Source organism: Trachemys scripta, chromosome 1 (assembly GCF_013100865.1).
Source record: "Trachemys scripta elegans isolate TJP31775 chromosome 1, CAS_Tse_1.0, whole genome shotgun sequence".
Classification (NCBI taxonomy): domain Eukaryota; kingdom Metazoa; phylum Chordata; order Testudines; family Emydidae; genus Trachemys; species Trachemys scripta.
The window spans coordinates 201,227,369-201,253,746 of NC_048298.1; the positions used below are offsets into that span (position 1 = coordinate 201,227,369).

Consider the following 26,378-nt stretch of genomic DNA (forward strand, 5'->3'; position numbering starts at 1 on the left):
ACCGGAGTGCGCAGCCCCGTCCCCCCGGAGCACTTCTTTACCGCATTATATCCGAATCCGTGTTATATCGGGTCGCGTTATATCAGGGTAGAGGTGTATATGGGAATTACTTCACGTCTAGGATGAAACATCACAACTAAGTAACAGTGCATAGCAATGCTGCACAAAAGAGTATAAGACAAAATGAAAGAGAATATAATGCAAACCTGAGATTGCAGGGGAGTTTAGCTAGACTGAAGGTAATTACTCCCCTGCCCATCATATAGTAGAATTTTGAAGGGGCGCCCCGTACTCCAGTCGTCTTAAGATATGCGCAGTGTGCCTCAGATGACACGTGACCAGGATTCATCACTGAATTTGGTCTGCTGGTTGGATCATTAGCATTCCCGGACTGGGCCGGGTACTGACGGGAATTTTGACATGAAATCCATGCCCCCAGAGCACCTGGTGCTCTTGCAAGGGGAACAGTCTTGAGGTGTGGAGGGGTTATGGATCTGTCACTTTATGCTTCTTCTGGTCATTCCACATAATAAAGAGACAGGGTTGTGATTCAGTAATACTGGATGACAATTTTTGGCCAAAACTCTGGGGGCAGGAGTGGAGGGCTTGGTTTGCTTTTCGTTTGTGGGGTGGATTATTTGTGAAAAATGCAGATTTGGCAACAAAGATGTTTCACAAAGCATGTTGGATTTGCCAAATTATTTTGGACATAAAGAAGAAAAATGGAAATGTTTTCAGCATTTTTCAAAATGAAAAAAATCATTTTTTCCCATTCAAAATGTTTGTTTAAAAAAATCTTTAATTTCAATTTAAAAAGTCAACAATTTGAAAAAATGATAAAAATCAAACTGAAACATTTAGATTGTATAAATGAAAGTGTTCAACCTGAAATGATTTTTTTAACTTTCCTTTGCCAAAAAAATTCAGAAAGCATATTCATTTTGATCTCAAATGAGTTTTTTGTTTTTGAAACTTCCAGTGAACTGAAAAATTCATTATTTGCACAGCTCTAGTTTTGATTAAGACCATGAGAGATATATAAAATGAATGATCCAGTAGAGTGTTGGAAAATACTGTTTTACCTCAAATAGGTAAAACCAAGGCCTCTTGTGGCTTCCTGGAGACTTGGCCAAATTTGAACTGAATTTTTCCTCTATAAAATTGCTTTGGTAGTTTCACAGGTACTATGGTGATGAATGTGGTGTCAATTCCTAACTAAATAATATAATTTTGAGACCGTATTCTCTATCTTCTGTTTGAGACAATTGTGTGGTATTGCTGTGTACTGTTTAAACAGCTGCTGCATTTGAAGAGTTGCTGAAGTGATCCCTGTATCTCCTTCATTTACCTTAAAGAGGAGATGTGAGGATTGATTCATTAACCTTTTAGTGGGACATTGGGGCCACTGTTGAACAGAATGGCTGATTGGCACTCATTCTACTGCCTTGGGTACCCACACCAGTACTAGATGGATAGATGTGCTGGTGCTTCAAGTTTCAGCCACTTCTTCCCTCGCCTTGCCTTCCAGGTTTCCCCACAGGTCCTAAAAATGTTGTTCACCTCCAGCATTCTTAACTCATTGATCCTGACCCTCTTTTTACTCAGTGGTCAGATTTTTGGGAGAGGGAAGATTGGTGGCATATTTCCAAGTTCCATCCACAAGTGAGTTGCAAAAATGACACTGAATGTGCGGATATTCAAAATATAGGGCTCCACTGTGTTCCTTGATTTTGGCTTTCTATTGGCAGGACTCTAATATGCCCCAGGGCTTCCCTAGGTATCAGGAAGCAGTGCCTGCAGCAGAGACAGTCTCCAGGCAACCTAATGAGTGTAGTTAGTGTGCTGATGGATTGGAAGAGGCAGCAGACTGACTCTTAATCCCAGCAGCAGTTCAGCAGCTGCTCAAAGCATAGCTCTGATAGTGTTTGTGCCTGCTTGTTCCCAGCCCTGGACCCAGCTCTGCTCCTGCTTTGCCTCATTCCAGGTAACTCATTCATGATCCTCTTTTTCCAATTTCTGTCTTTGGCTCTAACCCATGGTTCTGGCCTCTGACTCCTGCTTTAACCACTGTGTGTGACAGCCCAGGTCCCAGTGACCGACACTAGGTTCTTTGAGCTTGGCTTCTTGTTGGGTGCAGGGAATAAGTGGTGGCACCAAATGAGAAATCACTCTTAATACATTGTGCATATTTGTGATATGCTTCCTTTGCTTTCTTACATGAGGAATACAATAGTCCACAATGTTGACAAGCCAATTATCATGCTGGGCATCTGAGTTAAGACCTCGTTGAAATGAATGTGCAGTTCACGCCCTAGAGTCACTGTTCCACGTTCTCTGCACACTCATGTAGAAGCCTCTGCATTGATTACACTTGGTTCATGTTTTTGAGAGCTTTTTACAACCAGAGGATTTTTAATGAAAATTGAGATTCCAAAGAACAACCCAGCAGCTTCAGAGAGTTGCCTGTATGCTGCATAGCCATGAACCAACCCAAACTAAACCATGTCTAAAATATTACCTCAGAAAAAGCTCAGTTAGATTTGTACTACTCCAACTTTGCTGGAACCCTACATTTTCATAAAGCTGGCTCTCCTTGACAATTCCTGACTCATTCTTCTAACATCCTAATCTTCCTCAGACCCTCTCTCTTAGCTACCCATCCCTCATCTTTGCTGGGTGCTCCTGGCCTGTACTACTGTACTGTTAAATATGTATTTGATAGCCAACTACTCCTCATAGTCCTTCTGCCCAGACCACCTGTTACCTCTTTCCTTGTTTGTCCTTACACAGCTGCCACAACCCATGTGAATTCTCCTTTTTCAAGAAGTCCCCCCACAGCCACAATGGTCTGTACTTCCACACATCCCAGTCCCAACCCTGGGCAGTAGGAGATGAGAAATGATTACTGTTGATTGCTTTAAAAACAACAAATAGCTCCTTCAAAACAGCTGAGGCCTCATGAACCTGATTAATATAACCATGACTTTGGGGATCTGAAATGGTGCTTTCTGTGTGTCTGTTTGAGAATCTGTGCCATTATCTTTTGTTCAGTATTCTTTGTCTGGCACTTGGGGCTTGTTCCTGCTCCGCTTATAGTTAATAGTAAAACTTTAAACAAGGCAGGTTTGGACCTTTAATAGACTCATATCCCTAACAAGTATTTGCTAATATTAAATTTAATATTTACCAGAACATACATATTGATGAAAATATCTTTCTTCTGCCCTGCATTGGTACCCTATTCTTGCTTCGAGCGTAATGGGCATGAGTGACACACAGGAAAAAATACTGGAAGCACCAGGTTCTCCTGGATTAAATTCAAGAACATGAAGTACATCATATAGGATAATTAATTTCCCTCATAGCATGTACAGATAGTCTGACACCGTGAGGTATAACAGATCATAAGCCTCTCAGTAATCCAAATGATAAATAAGACTAAGGAATACTATATGCACTGCCAAGAAAATGCAGGAGGAATTTGATATCTACCCAGGGATGTATGAAGAGAACATTAGTGGCATTTACATTAGGAGCCAGATAAAATCTTAATTTACAATATAAAGAGCTGTATGTACTATAGCTATTTCCCTTTGAATAAAATTAGGAATAAATAATAATTTACCAGATACCGCATGGTTTGGTATGTTTTGTGAAGAATTAAAATTGGGATATAGGGAGGGAAAATGAACAAATAGTTAAAAATGAAAAAGCTGAATATTTTTACCAGTATAACTGCAGTGCCTTAAATTAAGAATACTTTATAAGTAAGACTATTGGATTTGCTATGCTGAATCAGACTCTTTGCGATCAAGTCCAGTATCTTGCAGTGATAGTGGCCAAATCCTGGGGCTTCGGAGGAACATGTCTCAAAAAATTACCTAATTATGCAATGTGGTCCAAACGAGCATAATTCCTTCTTTACACCAGTAGATGTTATAATTAACACAGCATTTCCATTACAGTTAAAGTAAAAATGCATTTCAATTTACATCGTTTATTCTGTTCAAATAGTGTAGCTAAAGCAATATCAAATGTTTTGGAATCCAAATTAAACTGAAATATTGAACACAGTATCAAATATTGTACAACTTACATTTTAATATATATAGCATTCACTTTGGTTAGCATTGTATTAAATCTTTCTATTTTCTTCCTAATAGCATCTCTTACTTAAGCTCTGGATAGTCTATCTCTCTTCTCCTGTCTGATAAGCGTGACTAAAGCTTTACTCTTTTATTAACCATGGTTTTAGAATAGGCTCTTCCATTCAATTTTGAATCTAAATAAAAAAGATTAGAAATCTGATTTTGGTGTTTTAATAATGGGTTTAACATGGAGGAATGGTAGGTAAAATGAGATTTTAATGCATTCAGACTCCACTGTCAGGTTTTTTTAAATGACTTCTTTCCTCTTATTCTAGATTAAGGGACTTTAAAACTGGCATATACTTGATGAAAGGGAACATTAATACAAAAAGCAGCATGCTTCTTCAGTTATTTTCTCTCCTATTGTTTGATATTTGTGCTTCAATAAGAATTTGTAAGCCCAACATCTTTTCCAGTGTGATACAGTAATGAAATTATTGAATGTTTTTAACATCACAAGTTACTGCCATGGAAACAACTGTGATTTCATAAACTTGGCATTACCACCTTAGTGCTGTATCAAATAGGATGAGAAGATACAGTTGAGAAGGAGTAGAGTCTTTGTATGAGTACAGAGTCCTCAATAACTATTAAATAGTAGAAAATATATGAAATACAAGTGGAATTTATAGTAAATGTGGATTATAATGTCATACAAATGAAAGTTTCATCCACTTTGAAAGTTTTACTTTAAATTCTCAAAATTTCTAGTTGAGTGCTGAGTTCTAAAAGTAGAACATATGTACTTGATCAAAACTTGCCTTTGTACTAGGATCGTTATATCCAACATTAGCATAAGTAACATACTATAGTGTATCGTGAAAATGTTCATCTAGGCTTGGTGTTCAACATCATCAACATTATAAAGATCATCTTTATAAATGTCATGTTATCTAAGAAATTTGCATTATTTCCTAAGTAGTTTATATCCACCATTTAACTCTGGATTTGATTTGATTTGATTAAATTGTTTTTCGTCAGCAGTACAGTGTCAGAATATGTTTTTTCAGTGAAGTGAGTGGAGTTTTCCATTGGCTTCAGTGGGTGCTAGACTGAGCCCTTAATGAAGAATTTAACCCCTTTGTGTGTCACCTTATAAAACACATCTGAACGTCTTGTTTTGAAAGGAAAATATCATCATGGTTACATGTATTTTTACTTGCAAGATGAACTTTTGTTAAATTTTCTCTCTACTGCTAATCTTAACATAATTTTGCTTTTCATAACACATTTTATAAAACAGAAAAACCCATACGCAGACATAGAATCAATACATTTTAATAAATACAGAGAGAAAACAAAAGCCAAAGAACAAGACTACTAAAGCCAAAAAATATATTTCTCAGACAACATACAGTAAAGATGGGCCTTAAAGACAATCCCAGATTAAAATATATCCAAGCCTGAGCTGCTCAAAATATAGAAAATAATTTCATGAAAAAAATATAGAAGTTGTTTCTTTTGGCACTTCCAGGCCTGCTCTTGTGGCTTCAGGTGTCAGGTCTGGAAGTTGCTCCAGACCCATCTCCTTCCCAAATGGGAAAGTGGATCTACGGGGCTCCCTTGGGCTCTGCGCAGGTTACCAAGCCACCCTCTCTCATACCAGGGTTGGGAACTGGGTCCAGGGAGTTCTGGCACTACAATTTTGTGAGTCAAGGACTATTCTCAACTCCTGACCACCAACATTATAACCAGCTCTATTCAAGGTTCACAAATATTATAATTATGAGTACACAGAGTGCCATTAAAATTGTTCCCTTTACTACATCATGGTGTTTGCCTTCGTTCTGGTATTTCATGAATTTTACTACTCTATGTAATGTCAAGATTTTAATAACATCACTGCACTTCAGAGAAGGTTCATGCTGAGAGAATGAGCTATGCTCAGCATTGCACCTGACAATATAAAAAGCATTAATGGTGCTAAAGCTAAATATAATAGTTATCTATCCCATAAATTGGAAAGTTTTAATACACATGGTGAAAAGTAGGCATGTATTGAGGAATGTGCGGAAATGAACAATGGTTGATGAACATTCTGTGATACAATTTAATTCCCTCTTGATAACTGATAAAACTTTCAGGATAGATAAAGGTGACTGTTGAGTTACTTAACTCTATCAAGACAAAAATGTTCAGTAAGGCTATCATACCGTTTCATTTTAGTCTATGTATAATTGTGGCAGAGTGATTCAGAGTTCAAGAAAACCTTATTCTAAAGTTAATCAGGTTCATACAGTAATTTCTCAAATAATAAGCCTCTAGACCACTTTGATATGTAAAAATGACTGTTTCATTTAGAGCTGCATTTGCCCTTCTAGCTGCTAAATCAGCTATAGTTTACTAAGCAACATTTTGGTATGTCTACACTGCAATTGAGAGGTGCATTTGCAGCACACAGGAGCATTCTCCAATTAGCTCACTAAAAATAGTGGTTAACAGTGGTGGCTACCAAAGTATATACCCAGGGGTCTGGCCAGGATTGTACTTGAGTGTCTAGCCCATGCCGCCATGCGTGCCACTGTGGCCACACTCAGACTTCTAGTAAGTGAACACAATCAAAGCTAGCGTGGCTATGCCTAAGTGTGCTGCTGTTGCACCTCCTAGTGGCAGTGTTAGACATACCTTACACAAAGGGTAAAATATAGTTACTTGGATTTTGATAGTGCAAGATTTTTTTAATGTAAAGCCGATTGATCAAAATATTGATGGTAAATACCAGATTGTATGTGTACGTATTTGTATTTTACGAAAGACACTGGCCCAATTTTCTTCCTGTACTTCTAAAATTGTATACCAGATTTATTGTCTTCTGTGATTTCTTCTTCATTTAATTAAAAAAAAAGAAAGAAAATTAGATAAGATTAAAAATGGGAGAGCGAGAGGATCATTTTAAAGGAACACTGATTTTTTTTTAAAGATCTCCTTTCAGTTAAAAGTATTGTTTTCAGTTTTGATAAGAGAAACTTGTAAGAAGGGCAACTGTTTTCCTGTCTGATATTAACTCACCCTGTAATAAGGAGTTACTGTCTTCTAACCATGTGCTAACCAATCCATCTTCTTCAGCTGTTGACCTGGTCGTTTTCTTTGTCTGACAGGTGTAAATGTAGAGCAACAATAATTTTGCATATACATAGTTAAGCCAGATAATTGCATGTGGAATAGCAGAGTGTATTGCTGTGATGCCTCCTTCCAATTTGTGAATTGGGCATGGAGTTGTTCCATGTTCCATGATCTGTTCTGGGTGAACACCGTCACTCACTGGAGAATCTTTACTTTTCTATTTGTGTTGCAAGTATGTGCATCTGCCATGGTTTGTGAGGATACGGTTTAGGGTTGCCCATGAGCTTCATGGGGGATCCAAACCAGGGATCTTCTGTGTCGGGTCTTTCACAAGGTGTTTATTTGTGATTTGTGACTTCTTATAAACTCAGTTCGGCTTTCCAAGCTTCATCAAGGTTGAAGTTGCATTATTGAAGATTTAGATGCGTGGTTCCAAAAGGGCTTACACAACTCCAAGCTGTGGTGACAGATGTTGTTAAAATCTGGGTGGATGGGAAGACATGGTGGAAAATGACAGCCTTCATGTGGCCCACTCTGTTAAGTGAGAAGTCACAACTAATGGCATCAACCTGGTGACCAAACATCGATCAGTGATCTACTGGTCTTCAGAACAATTCAAGCACCATAACAACCCTGTTCAGGGTGAAGTAACATGCCACATAGGTTGACCTGGTAATGGAACAGAATGAGGAAAGTTAGGTACAGGGCTAGTGTATCTTTTGTTGTTCAGATCCACTATGTTTTTTCCTGCAACTGGAATGGTTGGCACAAAGGGTAAAGGAATGGATTAAATATTAGAGTTTATCCCCAGCAAACATCAAGGGTCTGATCCAACTGCCATTAAAATCAACAGACGTCTTTCAGTTGACTTTTATGGGAGTTGGATCAGGCCCTTAACAGGCACAACGTCTTTTAAAAAAAAAATATTCAACTGCTTCACAAATCTTTTCCTCATACTGTACTGTCCTTGAATTTAAAATTAGACTGTACATTTCGTTTTAATAAACATTAGTAACCTTGGGAGTTGAAAAATGCTGATGTCTTTACATGTGATACATGCATGAAGGTCATATGGGAAAGCAAGCATTCTGCTTTTAGACAGTTGAACATGCTCTATTAATACTGCTTTTTAAGAGTTCTTTCTCTGTCTTTCTTTACAAAGGAACTTTTAAAAAAAGATTCATAACCTTTTGTTTCTCTACCTTTTAAGTACTGATTATGCATTCAAATAAAAAAAAAATTGCCTTTGGCAAATATGGACAGTTGCTCTTCTTCTTCTACTCTAAACAAGAGACTGACCAGGATTATAACCTTGAATTTGAGTCCTGGGAGGATGGGGTTATTTTGAATTCAAATCCTTGGATTTAAACTTGACCCTACTGGTGTGATTTAAAGACTGGTCTAAAACTGCAAGGAGCCTATTTTCTTTGTTCCCTTTTACATGCAAATGTAATTTCATAAAATGAGTAATTCCCATTAATTTTTAGGCACACTGAGCTGACCTCTTAATTTCCACAAATCACCACTGTCTAATCTTGAAAGAGTTAAATTATCTCCTGAATGTTCTGTCACTTGGAGCTGAAATCTCAGAAGCACAGCTCGTAATATTTTGTCTGCACCTGAATTTCATCCGCAGATTTAGTCCTAATTTAGTTTCTAATCCAATCTTAATATTCCGATCCTAATGCTGCTTCCTTGGCTTTACTTATTAAACTTTGCTACAGCTGTCTAAAATTGTTTTAGTATCTAGCCTATGTAAAGAAGTCCTGGGTGCCCTTCAAAATCATATTTGATTTTGTATTACCAAAAAAATAAAGACATTTCTGTTGTCTCAGTTGACTGGGAGATTCTTAATTTAAGGCACTTAGACTCTATTGTGAGGTACAAAACTATGAACTTTATTGGCTGCACTGTATAGCTGTTCGTATAACACTCATGAAGACCTATCCTAGCATGCACTGGGCTCAGTGTAAATCTGAAAAGGATTCTGTAAGGGTATCTTCTGTTCTACTCAGGAATCTAGTGTGGATATCTCTGGAACATTACAGCGTCTTTGAGAGCAGATTATGGAAGAGGGAAAATAATACTCTTAAATAATCAGGATTTTTAAAATAAAACATTTGGAAGATCCAGTTTGTTTCACTCAGGGTGGAATTTCAAAAGTGTATAAGACAGATTTTTAAAGGTGTTTAGGTGTTGCTGTACTCAGCATTGCAACACCTAACTGATTTAGGAGCCACAGACTCATATTCAAAAGGGTTTTAGGTCAATGCTTCCTGCTCCAAAATTGATTTGCAAAATAAATACCCTGGGAAATAAACTTTGTGCTCTGTAATAAACTTATTTCTTAGCATTATTACACGTTTCGTTCAAATGTTGCTCACTATACACATTTTGTTCAAATGTTGTACGATAAGGACCACTCACTTATAACATTACAATACTGACTTTCAAACTACTGGATTAAGTAGAAAGCATCTGAGTTCTAATAGTGACACCCACCAGTGTGGTAGCTGAGCCATCTCCTAAGGACTTTAAAAAGAAAAGAAACTCCATCTCTTCCTTTACAGAAGTTAGAAGTAAATGCTTAAAACATAATTAAAGTTTAGTTTTTAGATTCTTTAGTATGGGGGAAATGCAGTTTAGGAATTTTAATTTATTTTAATAGTAGTAGCAGGAGAAGTAATATATATTGCCATGGTACCTAGGAGCTCCAGTCATGAACCAGGACCCCATTGTGCTAGGTGCTTTACAAATATGAAACAAAAAGACCCCAAAGAATTTACAATCTAAGACAACAGATGGATATAGACAGACTGAGAAGTACAACAATGAGGCAATACTGGACAATATGATAGGCAGTGGAAGCTAGCATCGTGGTCAGACAGGAGGTGGGACTTGACCTATACTGAATGAGAGATGGTGGTAGAGTGGGGATAGGTTGTGAAGGGCTTTGGAAATGAAGGCAAGTACATTATTCAATACAGTAGAAAAGTGGGAGCCAGTGAAGGGGTGCAAAGAGAGGTGACATGATCAAAGTGATGGACTAGAAAAATGATTTTTGCAGCAGTGTTCTGAATAGATGCAAGAATTTGTCAAAGCCAAAGAAAAGGATTTGAGGACACGAGATAAGAGTCTGGATGAGATGTTTAGCTGTGTGGATGGGTAGGCTGAATCTTAGTGATGCTGTTCAGCGATAATCTGCAATATTTTGAGGTAGCCTGGATGTGAGGACCTAGAGAGAGATCTGAGTCAATGATGATACCCATGTTAGGGGCCTGAGTAACAGGTAGAATGGTGGTGTTGTCCACAGTGATCAATAAAAGAGGGAGCCGGGAGAGTTAGATTCAGAGCTTTCATTAGACATGCTGAGCTTGAGTTGACAACAACACTTCCACAAGATGATGTCAGAGAGACAAGTCAGGATTTTATTTTGGACATCAGGACAGCAGGACACAAGTTTGGGATAGAGATAGTGCCCATTGAATTCAATTTTTTTTTCCATGGGCTTTTGTTCTGTTCCTTTCAGCTCTAGTGAAGTACTATCTGTTTAAAATTAAGCAATTACAGAAAAAGGTCTGTGCGCTTACCTGCTTTAATGGTTATCCTTTCAGAAAGGTTCTTTCATTTACAGCACCTAGAATCAATACACAAAGTATAGGATTAAGTGATGAGTTGAGAAACTTTAAAACAAAAATTGACTACTACAGTTGAACTTACTTATGACTTTGTTTAAAATAGTTGTTCAAAAATGATGAGATTTTTTGCTGCTGACTCTCCTGTTCTTCCAACGTGTGTGTGTGTGTGTGTGTGTGTGTGTGTCTAAAAGGATAATAACCCTGCTAAACATAGTGTGGGAAAGGGGAAATACCCATCAAAGTCAAATTGTTAGAAACGGAATTACTACATGGGGAAAAAAGAAAAAGAAAAGAACTAGCTATCTTAAAATCTGATCTATTCTAACACAGTTTTGTGCATTGATTTATATTTATGTAAATATTTTAAGTTTCCAAAAATATAATCTCACCTGAAATTTTGCCAGACATCAATTTAAGTGGGGTATTAACTTCTCATAAGAAGCTGATTCTCCTGTGCACAGAAAGCAATCTTTTAACATGGGTAGTAACAGTAGTAACATTTTTACACACATTTTTGCAAAATCAATTCATTGCTTGAACTGTGAAAGGTTCACTTCATTGATATCCTGGTTCAGATTAAATAGTTGTTCCTACTATTAAAGTTTTATAGCACTTGATTTCAAATATTGTAGGCTATATACATGGGCAAATCCAGAAGATATGTCCAGTGTCAGTTTCAGCTTGACATATTCAACACCAGTTGTTCTCAGCCCATATTTAAACAATTTTCTGTCTTTTGAGACTTGCCATGTCATCTGTTTAACTACATACTGGGTATTTGTTAAAAACATGTATATTAATTTTTCATTATGTATAGTGATTACTATCAAAAAGTCAATATTTGCTAGTGATTACCACACAGTGGAATCTTCGATTATTCCTTACATTTAAAGTAGAATATGTGCATAGTAATGTCTGGTAAATATTAAGTAGCTCATAACTTCTTCTATAAATATTTCACAGACTCCTTTTAAAAAATATTCAAGGAATGAGAAAATTAAGCTTATTGTGAAATACAAAAGCTATACCAGTCTACCGAAATTAGATAAAATATGTGCTTCATGATTTGGAACAAATTATGATTATATTAGCAAAACAAGTAGAGCTGTGTGGAGGATGGAAACGTTCATCAAGAATTTCAAAATTTCTCATTTTAAATTAGAACAAAATGCAAAAAACTGAAATTCTCTGCAAAGAAAAATTCAAAATATGTCTGTGTGACGGGTTCCCCCTGCCACCTGTAACTGGGCTACCACTGAGTCTCCCTGACCCACCAGCCTGGGCTCCCTTTACATGGTACTGCTGTGACAAGCCCCCTCCTGCAGACATACAGGTAGGGACACACCCAGTTGTAGCTATACACACATGCTGAGATCACCTCTGCATGGGAAGGCTTACCTAAGGCGCCTCCCACTTCCTAAGGCACCCCCTCCTCTTTGAAGTGTAAACCCAAAAGTATATCTTCTTGTGCTGTTCAGGGAACTGTAGAGCGTAAGCTCATGAAATTCACCTCCTCCCTCAGTGTGGGGGAATATATGCAACAGCTTTCTGCTCCCAGTTATGATTTCCACACACTGGTTTTAGACAAAGCAAAAACAAGTATATTACCAAAAAACCATAGATTTTAAGTGATTATAAGGGATAGCAAACAGATCAAAGCAGATTACCTAGCAATAAACAAAACTGCAATCTAAGCTTAATATACTCAAGAGATTGGATATCAGTAGCAAATTCTCACAGTAGCAAATTCCTTTCACAGGCTAGAAATCCTTCTAGCCTGGTTTCAGCCCTCCTCCCCTAGTCCAGTTCCTCAGGTGTTTCCAGCAGGGAGTCAGTGAAAAACCATGATGATGTCACTCCCTTGCCTTAAATAGCTTTTGCATATGGTGGGAACTGTAATGGTGCGGGACTCACCAGTGTCCCGCTTGCCGCTGAGCCTGAGTCCCTCCTGGACCCCGGTGCCCCTTTTAGACTGGGGTGTTGCCCCCTGGCAGTACCCCCACAGATCTGGGTCTCTCCTCCCCGAGGAACCCCCCCCCACCCTCTATCCCCACCTCGCCTCAGACTATGCCTATTGCCAGTCTCGACGTATCCCCCATTCACTGGGGCAGACTGCAGTGTAAATGCCACTCATCACCAGCAAGGGGAATTTGGACCTGCTGCCCTCTGCAACCCCAGTATCCTTTCCTTGGCCTTTACCAAGATCTGCACACTGGGGGGTTTCTAGGCTGGAGCTCCCCAGCTCCTCTATCCTTTCCCCAGCCCTGCTCCAGTCTCGGTGTCCTGCTTAGCTCCTAGGAAACCAGGTCCTTGTCTCTCAAAAGGCTAGAGTGTGTGTGTCCTAGTCTCTGGCCCTCTGCCCTCTTATAGGGCCAATTGTGGCCTGATTGGGGCATGGTCCCACCTGTGGCTGCTTCCCCCAATCAGCCTGGCTTTTCCCCGCTGCAGCCCGCTCCCAGGGCTGTTTTATGCCCTTTAGGGCAGGAGTAGGGTGACCACCCCTCTACAGAACCCTTTGTCTCCTGTCTTGGTTCCCATACCCGGTCAGTGGAAAAACACTGGTATTCCAAGATGGAGTCCAGGACCAGGTGACTTGGTCACATGTCTCTGTAGGGACAGAGCAGCCGTGACTTGGAGACTGTTTGTAGCATCCTCAGGAAGGCTCCCCAGTGGAATATTAGCATCTTCTAAGACTATTTGTTCTCCCTAATGGCCCTTCCCAGCCAGCAATCTAGATTGATTGCATTCTAACTAGTGGGTGTTTCCCAAGTGTAAACACATTTGTAATAGAAGCATAGGCAATATTCCTAACTTCAGATACCAAAATGATACATGCATACAAATAGGATAATCATATTCTGTGAATCATAAGCTTTTCAATGATATCTTACAAGACCTAACTTGCATAAAATACATCATAGTTATGCCATAATCATCATCATAATATTACTCTGAAGAATATGGGGCATTATACCACAGTCTGATTGCTTGAACCATTTTGTTTGGCTTTGATTTTGATATTTTAAACTACATATTATACTACATAGTATAATACTACATTTTTAAAAAAATTGAAACTTTTAATTCCAAGAATGTTGAACAGGGTGTTCGAGAAACTATTTTTTCTGGTTTTTCTCTCAAATTAAATTTCAGTAAAATAAATGTGATTTTACTGAATTGTTTTCAATTTAAACAGAACTATAGATAGAAAATGGTTTCATTTGGAACTCTCTTAACCATCTCAGCAATTAAAACTTACTTTTATATGATCTGAAATTCTGTAAATATAGCTTACATTATGAGCAACTGTCCCTCCTGTGGAACATTCTCCAGTGAGTCAGTCTAGGCTTAATCATCTCCCCCAACCAATTTAACAGCTATTACATTGTTCGGGAGGGGGGGGAGGGGCGCATGGTTTAGTAACTAGAGCTTTACAGGACTTTTCCATCAAAACGTTTTTGGAATGGAAAATGCAGTTTCAGTAAAATCAAAATTTTCCACATAAAAAGAAATGAAATATTTCATTTGGGCTCAGGTAGACCTGAATTGAAACCTGCCAGGTTGTCTAAATGAAACAAACTGCTGCACCCACCTGGGCTGTCCCTGTTCATCATGGCCAATAGAGTAGAACAGGAACATGAGGCAACCAAACTGGAGCTCCCACAGGCACTGACTTTTATTTTTCCCAGTGGGTGCTCCAACCCTGCTTCTCCTCAGAGGCCCTGCCCTCACTTCGCCTCTTCCCACCCCCTCCCCCAGGACCCCCAGTCCACTGAACAACTGTGGCTGGTGGGTGCTGAGCACCCCCTACTTTTTTTCTGTGGGTGCTTGAGCCCCGGAGCACCCACAGAGTCGGCATCTGTGACCGCTCCCATGAGGCACTGTGGCAGGGTATGCAGAAATAACTTGATGTTAAACCAAAGCTGAAACAAAATATTTCAAGATTTTTAGCATAGAAACTTTCTGTACATTTATGGCCCTAAAAATAATAATAAAAATAAATAAATAAAAGTGTGTGTGTGTTTTGACTTTGTCCCAAATGAGGATTCCCTTCTCCCCTCCCAAATCAAAATATTAGAATTTCCCATAGGGTGGAAATTTCCAGCTTTTGACCAGCTCTTAATAGTAAGATGCACTGGTTTGAAGTGCCAGCAATAAATAGATAATGCCCAGCTAGTAAAGTGAGATATTTCACATTGACTGGTTCAAATCAGGCTGATCAGGATGGGCCAATTTCAGTGTTACCGGATGTCTCTTAGTACATTGCCACAGAAATGAGTTGTGGTCTCTGTTTCCATCCATTTGAAAACATAAAATGGTACCTTTGTTGGCAGTCTCAGCAATTGGAATGGGCTTGGAATCCAAACTACCATCTGAGATGAATATATTGCCTTTCTAGGTAGTGGTTTAAACCTATTAGTAGGACAAGGTGGGTAAACCTGCAGTACTGTACCAGGGCTGGCTTGTGAGCACCTATTGATACAAGTATGAAATTTAACTTTTAAAAAAGTGCAAGTGTAAGCAAACCTTTCTGCTTACTGGTTTCTTACATGTACAAATGTAAGTGATGATTTTCCTTGTTTCTAGCTTACATAAAATTCTCATGGACCTGCAGAATCAGCAACTAACACAGTTATCTGACTGGCTAGCAAAAACAGAAGAAAGGACAAAGAAAATTGAGTCAGAGCCCCTGGGCCCTGATCTAGAAGACTTAAAACATCAAGTAGAAGAACACAAGGTAAGCTATTTTACATACGTATGTTACTGTTGGGAGTCAAAATATTGTTTAAAGAAGGAACATATATCAATGAACTTTTCACATTTTTAAAGCTCCAAAAGTAGTATTAGAGAAGAGTAGTGCAGAATATTTCATTTATTGAAGTTTAAGCTTTTCAGAATGACCAAGTCTTTGTATAGAGACTGCATTGCAATTCAGAATTTTTTAATAACACTGGGATTTTCTTTATTCTTTCTCATATTCATAATTTACTAGACTAGAAATTCTGGTTGGATATCAAGAAAATAGGCAATTGTAATATCCTTTTTATTACAAAGCATAACATTTCAGATTTTATTACTCCCATGTTTTTTTCCTCTTGTCATCTTGTGCTTTCTTTTGTGTACTGTAGTAGCAACAAGACACGATTAGTTGTTATAATTGGGATTCCAAAGCTCAATAGCAGTACTGGGACTCTGAGTATGTAGCCCCTGAGCATTGTAAAGTTATCCAAGTGTAGTCTCTAGCTTTGTAATGGAAGAGATTTTTTTGAAAAATGTATTTAATTATGAAAAATAACAAACCAGCAATTGGTGAAAGAAAGATATTTGACCAAGCTTGTTTGCATTCTCATGTAAAAAAGTGTTTCTTAAATTGGAATGATTAAGAGTTAAAAACTGCATACATTAAATTAATAAGAACATAGGCAAATAAATTCAATACAACAAATAAGAATTCTGGTAAGGCTGTGATAATCACTTTTAAAAGGAGTCTTAAAAACAGAGTTACATAAAGCAGATTTTTAAAATTGTGCTAAACTCAATAATTCTTTGTATATTTGTATATATATATATCTTTGTGTGTGTGTGCACATGTATATAGAAACACATATGCATCATGATAGAAGATAGGAAGATAAATATCAGAAAAAAACATAAGGCCTGGGAGATGTGATTCCAGAAAGTGTGAAGAGATTAAGGTGTCCTTCAACTCTATGTTAGTGGTTCAAATCCAGTTCAGTTATAGTACACAAGTTTTTACCATCTGATCCCTTTTATCATCTTGGAATGAGTTGATGGTTTTAGTCCAATTTTAGTCCACAAAACCTATAATCAGAAATTAAACCAATATACGGCCTTGGGACGGCAGCAGAGGCCAAGAACTGCATGGAGACTGAGCTCTTCACTTAACCATGACACAGAAGAGCTCTCATACTAGTGAGGAAGTCTGGAAAAGCTAGTGGTGGTGCTGTTGCTGCTTCCTTATGCTGTAATTGGTCTGTGGATAAATAGAAGATTTCAGCTTCCAGGCTTTCCAGTCCAGACCATTTTCTGAGCACTAAATGAAACTCTCCCCTCCCCCCCCCTTCTCCCCCCCCCCCCCCCCGTAAGGTGGAAAGATAATCTGGGACTGAAAAAATATATATGACAAGTTCACTCAGAAATTGTTTACTGAGTTCTTGTTTTTCTTTTGACATGTATAGTATTTGAATGCTAGTGGCATTAAAGGTAATAATTTCTTGTGCCAATGAAACACTACATTCCCTTTAAGAACTTTGAGCTTAATGGGTGCATCTCTTTGTTTTGAGAGTAAAATTCTGGCCACAGTGACGTCAATGGAGTGTTTCATCACTGACTTCAGTGGGGCTAGGACTTCCACCCTGGGTCTCCAGGGTATTCAGAAAATTACCTCTCCCATATACTGATTCCACATTTCTGAATGTGGTGAGTCGGTTAACGTTGTGGATGCATACTTAAAAAATAAGGTTTCAACTCCATCTTCTCTACTAAGGGATCATTCAGACAGTAAAGTGATTAAAAAAGAGGTTTTTTCCCCTCCCCGTTGGGCATGGATTAAAATTCTTCGCAGGTAGAACCTGTCTGTAGGTAGTAACTGGAGGACAAGATGTTCGCAGACATTTCAAAAATATCTGCAACATTCACATAGAATTTATTTTGTATTATATTCTGCATCTATGCCCCCTGATTCTTGCAGTATAACAAAGCTGCATACGCAGCAAAAATAAAAATTCATGGCAGTATACAACGTGTGGGGAAAACAGTTGAAACCAAGTTTTATTGTACTAGATATGAACAACACAGTGGGTACTTAATTTCAGGACCAGGTATAAGTAATCTCTGGGTTTTGAAAGTTTCACATCCTTAGCATGGATGTATACATTCCCAGTTACTGCATAGTATTAGTACTGTGGCATTTGTTGGGAGGAACTGGAGAGTTCAGAAAACAGAAATGAGAAGATGACATCAGATTGGGTAGTTACAGCCAGAATGATGGGTTGGTTTGGTAGATGGAATGCAGCAACCCCTCTCTCTCTCTCGTGTGTTTCTGTCATATTCATTCTTTCTCCTTATCTCCCTTTGATTAGTTCCTGGCCCCTTGTTTCCTTCCACACCTAGAATATCTATTTTGTTCATTTTATTTTCTGCCTCTTGACTCAAACTCTGTATCTTTGGTTACGTTTAATCTCCCTCTTCTGTATGTTGTGTCAAATACTGCTCATGCTTTTGAGACTGATACTCCGATTTCTCTTTGTGGGCCCAGGTAGAGTGAGTGAACTCCAATCCTGAGAAGAGAAACTATTCAATAAAACAGATCTAGGATTGATTGTTATTCACGGCCGGGAAAAGATAGAGGAATTCTTACCAGGAAGCTCTCCTTCTTAACTTAGTGTTGTACGAGACTTTCAGCTGGAAAGGACAGTTTCTATCTGAACTGTGCCAAAGACAAACTCCAGGGGGTTTTAGGGCCACAAAAAGGAACATGTTTATAGATCTCATGATAGGTTTGCCAAACTACTTTGGCATAATTGTCCAAGAAACTGTCAAAAAGCATTTGACCTGTATTTTAGGTATTTTCTCTACTGCTGGAAGTAGTCTTGGCTATGCATTTTAAAAACTGAAAGAAATCTGCCTACCTGAGAGAAACTGAAGATTGTTAATTTGCCTAGAAAGGCTACATATTTAAAATTTTGTGATTTAAACAAAAATGCACTTTTAAAATTGTGTATAGATTTCACTTTATACAGTTAAACTGGCTAAAATTTTCAGAAGTTTAGAGTTTTGCTGGAGAATTGTGCAAAATTTTCATTATAAAAATAAAACCTTGGAAAGTTGCCACTTTTTGAGTTTGCAGTATGTCCCTAAAAATGAAAAGGTATGTGGGAAACTTTCTCCACACTTGGATTTTAATCAAGGTTGACCATGGAATTTTCTCCGCTATCTGGATACCTTCATCAGTATCCCAGTGCATGTTTTGTAATGTTGACCTAGGTTAGTTGGAAATGGTCACACAATTTAACACATGGTAGTGGTTCTGGTTATTTTGTGTGAAATTCTGGCCTTTAAAAAACAATCCATTTACTTCAGTAGAGCCAGGTTTTCACCACGATTTGGCAAAATATTCGCAACGGACATTTTGACTTTTTTACTAAGGAAGATGCTGCAGTTACGTAGATCTCTGTGAGCTAGTACAATACTCTGCCTGTGTTTCTTTTGATCAAATTGATAACTGTATATTTTGGGAATCCATTTTTTTAGAAGTAGGAACAGATCTGTCATTTATGGCCTTCAGGGTTGGGTGGTTGTTTTTTGTTTTGTTTCGTTTGTTTTGAGAATCTGTAAGCCTACCACCGATTTTGATTTATTTAAATTTAATAAGAGAGGTGAGGGGGAAATACAGGCAGCACACAGTGGGAGAGAGCAGAGAGTCCTGTATTATTTAAGGCTATTTGCCTTGCTTACAGTATCCCCCTGTTCTATGTATCGCAGATGCTGGTTACATTTTTCTCTTTATAACATTGCTGTATTCTGTCATGTTGAAAGATGACTATCCTCTGATGATCTTTTGTCTTTGTTACATGACTGACGCCTTCCTCATTCTTAAATAAGTCTGATATAAATTTGAGCTGTTGCCTTGTTTAATCCCTATTTCCTCTACACAAAGGAAACTAGCTTATTGGATTTCATTCTGTATGTTTGAGACTTACACTACGATAATTGGGGTACTCTCCTGTCAAATCTCTCTTAACGATGTAGTCAGGGAGCTGACTGGATTTTTAACCTTCTGAAGTTATAATTAAACCATTTTAACCCACACACCCACTGACTGGACGATCTGGATCTAATTTTCAGACTTGGGCCCTTCTCTGGTTTTCATGTCACTGAACAGCAATTGTACACAGCTGCTCACACTCCTTCCACAAAAATCATGTTTGAGTGGGTGGGTATGAATAGCCCCATTTTTCTTTTTTGGTTCCCATTATTTTGATACATGGCACAATTATATACATCATCTGTCAGAGAAAACCACTCTATTCTCTGAAACATCTGTTGTATGCTGCTGTGGAAAAGGGCAGTTTGTCCACTGCAGGCAGAGTTTATTATTTGAGGCTATATTGATTTATTGTTATTTTATCCTGTTACTCCTTGATTTAATTGCCAGGGAATCAGTCAGCTAAGCACATTTCTGGTGACAAGAGTGAGGATGTAGTTTGTGAAGCAGAATAGGAGCTCTGTCTAAATCTGCTTTTGGTGCTGCTAGATTACTTTATTATTTTTGTTATCCCAACATTTGTTCATTTGAGCTGTTGTCACTGTCTGTGAGTGGTGCCCAGTTCTATTTCACCAGTGATTTGATACAAGTTGTTGTTAAGAATGGGAAGGAATTCTGTTTTTGTTCTTGCACTATAGTTTTTTTCCTATGAATTGCCATGACAGTGAGAGGGACAAGGTGGGTAAGGTAAACTCTTTTATTGGACCAACTTCTGTTGGTGGAAGGTTCAGATTTTCGAACGAAACAGTTCTTCAGGTCTGGGGAAAGAAATCGTAACTGAGCTAAATATAAATTGGGATTGATAGTTAAGTGTAGGGAATAACAGATGTCACTTGAGATTAAGTGGGTAATAAAGATTAGATTGTTACGCAGAAGGGGTATGGAGTGAGAAGTGTCCACCTATGGGTGTTTTTGTCTTCTATAATTTTTCAACGTGAGTTCATTCGAGAACATAGTGATTGTCAGGTTTTACCCAGTACACAGGTCAGAATGAGTAATAATATAATACATATGATATGTAGAGCTGCTACAGGTTATGAAATTTATATAGTAAAGGTTCCCTAACACTTTCCATTATGTAACCTGTTTTCAGTTGCTTAAACCTTTTCTAGACTTTACCTATTCTGGCTGAAATTTTCCAAGCTTGATCTTTCACAGGTTGTCTTGGTGGTGTTTGTTTTTTAACATTTAACCTTTCCCGAGAGCAAGGAAAGGGGAAAAATAGGTAGTTTTGCCAGTGTTAATTCCACTCCTCCTCAATAATTTCACTGAAAAGCTCTGGCAACTATGATGTTTCAAACATGGCAGTGGCATAGCCCTGGGATCAAAGAGATGTCTTTTGCTGTCCCCATGAAAATATCCCCAAATTTATCCAAATTATAAGTCTCTGAAAATTGCTATTTTTACATGCTCAGAAGAGCTTGATTCTAAAATCTTTGAACATCCCATCTACATTGAGAATGCCTCAAAGAACACCCTGCCTACTGACTGCACTGAGTGTGTTCCAGTCTCAGGGAAGAACCCTAGATCTGGAGGACAAGGAAAAGGAGATTACAACAGCAACTATTTTGGCCTAGGGGGAGGTGTACCAGGCTGAAAATCAGGAAGAGACCATGCGTTCTGGTCTCAACAATTCCAGTAACTGAAGTTAATAATTTTGTGCCTTTCAAAGCTCTTATTATTGAACAACATTCCTCTCTCGTAAATTCTAGTCTGTGGCTAGCTAGTGAAATTCACACATTCTACTGCCCGTCCTTGCAGTCTGTGAAGAAAGAGGGAAAGGGGTTTGCTAATGCCTTCTCCATGCCTTCTGAGGCTCCCCTCTACCAGGGGAATCCCAAGCGGAGGACTTTGTCTCTTGCATTAGTCCTCTGCAAAGAATTTGCCAAGGGAATGGAACAAAAACAAAAATCTGCCCCACTATATTGATTGTGGCCATTCGAAATACTAAGGGAATGTGGTCTAGATGGAATTACTATAAGGTAGGCGCATAACTGATTGAAAGACCATACTCAAAATGTACTTATCAATGGATTGCTGTCAAACTGGGAGTGCTTGTCTAATAGGTATTATGTGGGGGTCTGTGCTGGGTCTGGGGGTATTCAATATTTTCCTTAATGACTTGGATAATGAAGTGGAGTATATCCTTATAAAATCTGTGGATGATAAAAAGCTGGAAGGGGTTGGAAGCACTTTGGAGGACAGCATTAGAATTCAAAATGACCTTGGCAAATTGGAAATTGTGCTGAAATCAATGAGATTTAATTCAATATAGCCAAGTGCAAAGTACTACACTGAGGAAGGAAAAATCAAAGCACAACTACAAAATGGGGAATAACTAGAAAGGCTGTAGAACGTCTGAAAATGATCTGGAGTTATAGTAGATCACAAACTGAATAAGAGTCATCAATGCAGTGCATTGCAAAAAAGGCTAATATCATTCTGGGGTGCATTAACTAGAGTGTTATATGTAACTGTGTCCAGGTTTGGATCCACACTTTAAGGAAGATGTGGACAAATTGGAGAGAGTTCTGAGGACAGTAACAAAAATTATAGTGATAAAAGGTTTAGAAAACCTGACCTATGAGGAAAGGTTAAAAAACAAATAAAAACAAAACAAAACTGAGCATGTTTAGTCTTGAGAAAATGGTGACCGGGGAGAGGGGACCTGATAAATCTTGCAATATGTTAAGGGATGTTATAAAGAAGACAGTGATCAATTGTTCTCCCTGTACACTGAAGGTAGGATAAGATATTATGGTCTTAATCTGCAGAAAGGGAGATTTAGGTTACATATTTGAAAAAACTTACTAATTATAAGGGTGGTTAAGCTCTGGAATAGGCTTCCAAGGGAGGTGTGGAATCCCTGTCATTAGATGATTTTAAGAACAGAGTGGTCAAATGCATGTCAGGAATTTGGTCCTGCCTCTGCGTAGGGGGCTGGACTAGATGTTGGTTGGAGGTGGCTTCCTGCCCTGCATTTTGAGAGTCTCTCCATTATCAAAATGTTAATTGACAGTACACAGGTGTTACTTTGTAAGTATAAAACAAGAGAAAACAGATGTAGACTGAAATGTGCTACATAAGAACATAAGAATGACCATACTGGGTCAGCCCAAAGGTTCGTCCAGCCCAGTATCCTGTCTGCCAACCGTAACCAATGCCAGGTGTCCCAGAGAGATTGAACCTAACAGATTATGATCAAGTGATCTCTCTCCTGCCATCCATCTCCACCCTTTGACAAACAAAGGCTAGAGATGTCATTCCTTACCCACCCTGACTAATAGCCATTAATGGACTTAACCTCCATGAATTTATCCAGTTCTCTTTTAAACCCTGTTATAGTCCTAGCCTTCACAACCTCCCCAGGCAAGGAGTTCCACAGGCTAACTGTGTGCTGTGTGAAGAACAACTTCCTTTTATTTGTTTTAAACCTGCTGCCCATTAATTTCATTTGGTGGCCCCTAGTTCTTATATTATGGGAACAAGTAAATAACTTTTCCTTATTCACTTTCTCTACACCACTCATGATTTTATATACCTCTATCATATCCCCCCTAGTCTCCTCTTTTCCAAGCTGAAAAGTCCTAGCCTCTTTAATCTCTCCTCATGGGACCCGTTCCAAACCCCTAATCATTTTAGTTGCCCTTCTCTGAACCTTTTCTAATTCCAGTATATCTTTTTTGAGATGAGGAGACCACATCTGTACGCAGTATTCAAGATGTAGGCGTACCATGGATTTATATAAGGGCAATAAGATATTCTCCATCTTATTCTCTATCCCATTTTTAATGATTCCTAACATTCTGTTTGTGACTGCCACTGCACACTGCATGGACATCTTCAGAAAACTATCCACAATGACTCCAAGATCTCTTTCCTGATTAGTTGTAGTTAAATTAGCCCCCATCATATTTTATGTATAGTTGGGGTTATTTTTTTCCAATGTGCATTACTTTACATTTATCCATATTAAATTTCATTTGCCATTTTGTTGCCCAATCACATAGTTTTGTGAGATCTTGTTGAAGTTCTTTCATAGCTTTGGTCTTAACTATCTTGAGCAGTTTAGTATCATCTGCACACTTTGCCACCTCACTGTTTACCTCTTACTCTGAAGCATGAAACATGCACATGGATGGTGGCTTCTGCATATTAAGGTTTCCTGACTTTTCCCAATACAAGAGTGTTTTCAGTTGCTTATAACTTTGCCAAACTTTAACCATGTGGGATGAAGTTTTCCATGCTAGATCTGTCTCCCGCTGATTTTTTTTTTCTTTGAAAATTTCAACCATAACAGTTCAGTCATTCTTGAGAATGAGGGTAGGGAAAAAATTGTGTCCCTCCCCACCCCCTGTTAAATATAATCTGTTAACTTGTGTTTTAGATGTTCTAGTGTCCCCATGCTTTAGAGCAGGGAATTAACATTTGATGGATGGGTCATCTTTGTGACATGGATGTGCTGTTATCTCCATACAAAACTGCCCAAATTTGGCTAAGTTATAAAACTTTTAAATATTGCAGTTTGCTTATGCTCAGTAGAGATTTGTTAGATTTTAGCAGCATAAATGCCCAAAGGTCCTGTCTTCACTGATCATGCTCCAGCCTGGAGCTGAGCAGGATTTTCTTTGCAATTTGTACCTCTAGGGTGGTGTTAACTGTACTGGATCTGGGTTTGGGCATCAGACATGATAACAGGGAGCCTGCACTCTGATAGCGATCTCCTCCGCTAGGTCAGGCAGTAGAGGGCACAACTGCCAGACCTGGGAGAGCATGGAGAAAATAGACTTGGACAAGTCTAGGGAGAAAGACTGGGGCAACAAGCTGCCAACTTTAATTCACCCCTCCTGTGCATATGTTTTATTCTAGTCTTTAATTACATTATCACATACTGGCTTTTTCCAGTGGACCCTTGCCTTGTTCAGTGCACAGGGCAGAGCTGCTCTGGGGATGCAACAAGATTGGGTAGTAAAGGGTATTGTTGTCGGTAGGACCTCTGTTTCACTTATTGCAAAAGTTGGAAGGAATGTACTGAACAAGCAGGGGTCACAGGAAGAGAAAGGATAGTCTCATGTCTAAGGCACTTTTATGCTGCCCTCTGGAATTCAGTTCTACAGAGTTCCTATGTGATATTGGGCAAGTCACTGAAACCAATTTTTTTACAGGTGGTTTCTATTTGTTTGTTCATTTCTGGGTTCCTGACTTGAGACCGTGGGGTCTGATTTCCAGAAGTGCTAAGAATTCGCAGTTGCAACTGCAGTCAGTAGGAACAGTACTTGCAACATATAAAGTGTTATGCTATGCTAAGTACTATGGTCCTCAGAGTCTGAGACTGGACACCTAACATTAACAGTTTATTTTGGCCTTAATCTCTCTATGCCTGTAAAATGGGAATGCTACCACTCATCTGAAAATAAATTAATTAATGTTTGTAATGCACTCAGACTGTAATGTTGAGTGACAAAGAAAAGGCCATGAGGCAGTAAATAAAAGAAAAAAATGTCCATTAAGGTAAAATGTAAACTATCTTCAGAGCAAGGTTTGAATAGTGTACAGTAAATAAGGCAGGGGCTACACATTGAACAATGAGAAGAAAAAACATATTGAATAGCTGATCATTAAGTAGGCACCAATCATCCTGTGTACTGATCGAAGCAGGGGTCCTGTGGCAAAAGTAGTATGTGATCATGTAATTAAAGACTGCAATCATAATGCACCCACACAAGAGAGGAAAAAGTTAAGGTTGCACAGGCAACCTTAATACTAGTATTTCCTAAGTTTGGGGTATTTGACATTGCAACTTTAATAATGTTCTTTAACATAGTTTTTATGTGTAATACTATAACGTATACAAACACTGTTAAAAAGTAATCTAATATCCATTTAAAATGAGCAAGCTATTGATATTTATAAAATGTCACCTACACAAGCTCAACAAATCTTTTTCAATCCAAAGTTTCATTCTGAATGTTGATGAGAGAACTAAACACTTAGAGAGGAAACACAGATTGTACTAGATAGTTTTCAAGAAAGGGACAACTATACTGGCACATTGTAGCACCTTACTGCTCATGTATTCCCATTTTTTAGTCAGAGATTCTACTCTGGCACAGAACTCTGTCTGGGGACTGGAATCTTCCTGTCTAAAGAGCGATAATAGATTTTTTTCCCCTTTTCTTTTTAGGCACTTCAAGAAGATTTGGAACAGGAACAAGTCAGGGTGAATTCCCTTACTCATATGGTAGTTGTGGTGGATGAAAGTGGTGGAGATAAAGCTACTGCTGCACTGGAAGAACAACTTCAGGTAAATGTTGAATTACTTTATATATTAAAAAAATAGCATCCATCTTAAGCATCCCTCAAGAAATATTTTTGTCAGTCCTTTTTTTTATGTGCATGGCTAAATGAAAATATTTGGGGGGAAAGTGCCTTAAATATTTAAAAATGTTAAGTTTTTTTGTATGAAATCAGAAAAAGGGGTTACATGCCATCTATAAACTAAAGATAAAAAGCAATTGTCCAGCCTTCTTTGTGCACTATGTACACAAAACCCTTCTTTTAGGTTCTCTGGTACAACATTCACTCTGACAATCTGTCTGAAATATTTGATCAAAATGAGCTTTAAATGATTTGGTAATCTCTGAGTTACTCCAGACACAGTGGTACAAGCGTACCTGTCCAGTGTGCAATCTCAACCACCTTATCTTATTTTCTCACTTTTTTCTGTGTGCATTTGTTTTG

The 26,378-nt window shown here is 38.3% G+C and overlaps 1 protein-coding gene across 9 annotated transcripts in view; it reads left to right on the forward strand.

Moving 5' to 3' along the window:
- The window catches only part of DMD (dystrophin), a 1,855,422-nt gene that overhangs the window by 569,527 nt on the left and 1,259,517 nt on the right, over nucleotides 1-26,378 (forward strand). For all 9 annotated transcript variants that reach the window (XM_034754682.1, XM_034754655.1, XM_034754674.1 and 6 more), the window contains 2 exons: nucleotides 15,437-15,587; nucleotides 25,822-25,941. In XM_034754682.1, coding sequence (XP_034610573.1) covers nucleotides 15,437-15,587; nucleotides 25,822-25,941 — 271 coding nt within the window. The remainder of the gene's footprint in view (nucleotides 1-15,436; nucleotides 15,588-25,821; nucleotides 25,942-26,378) is intronic.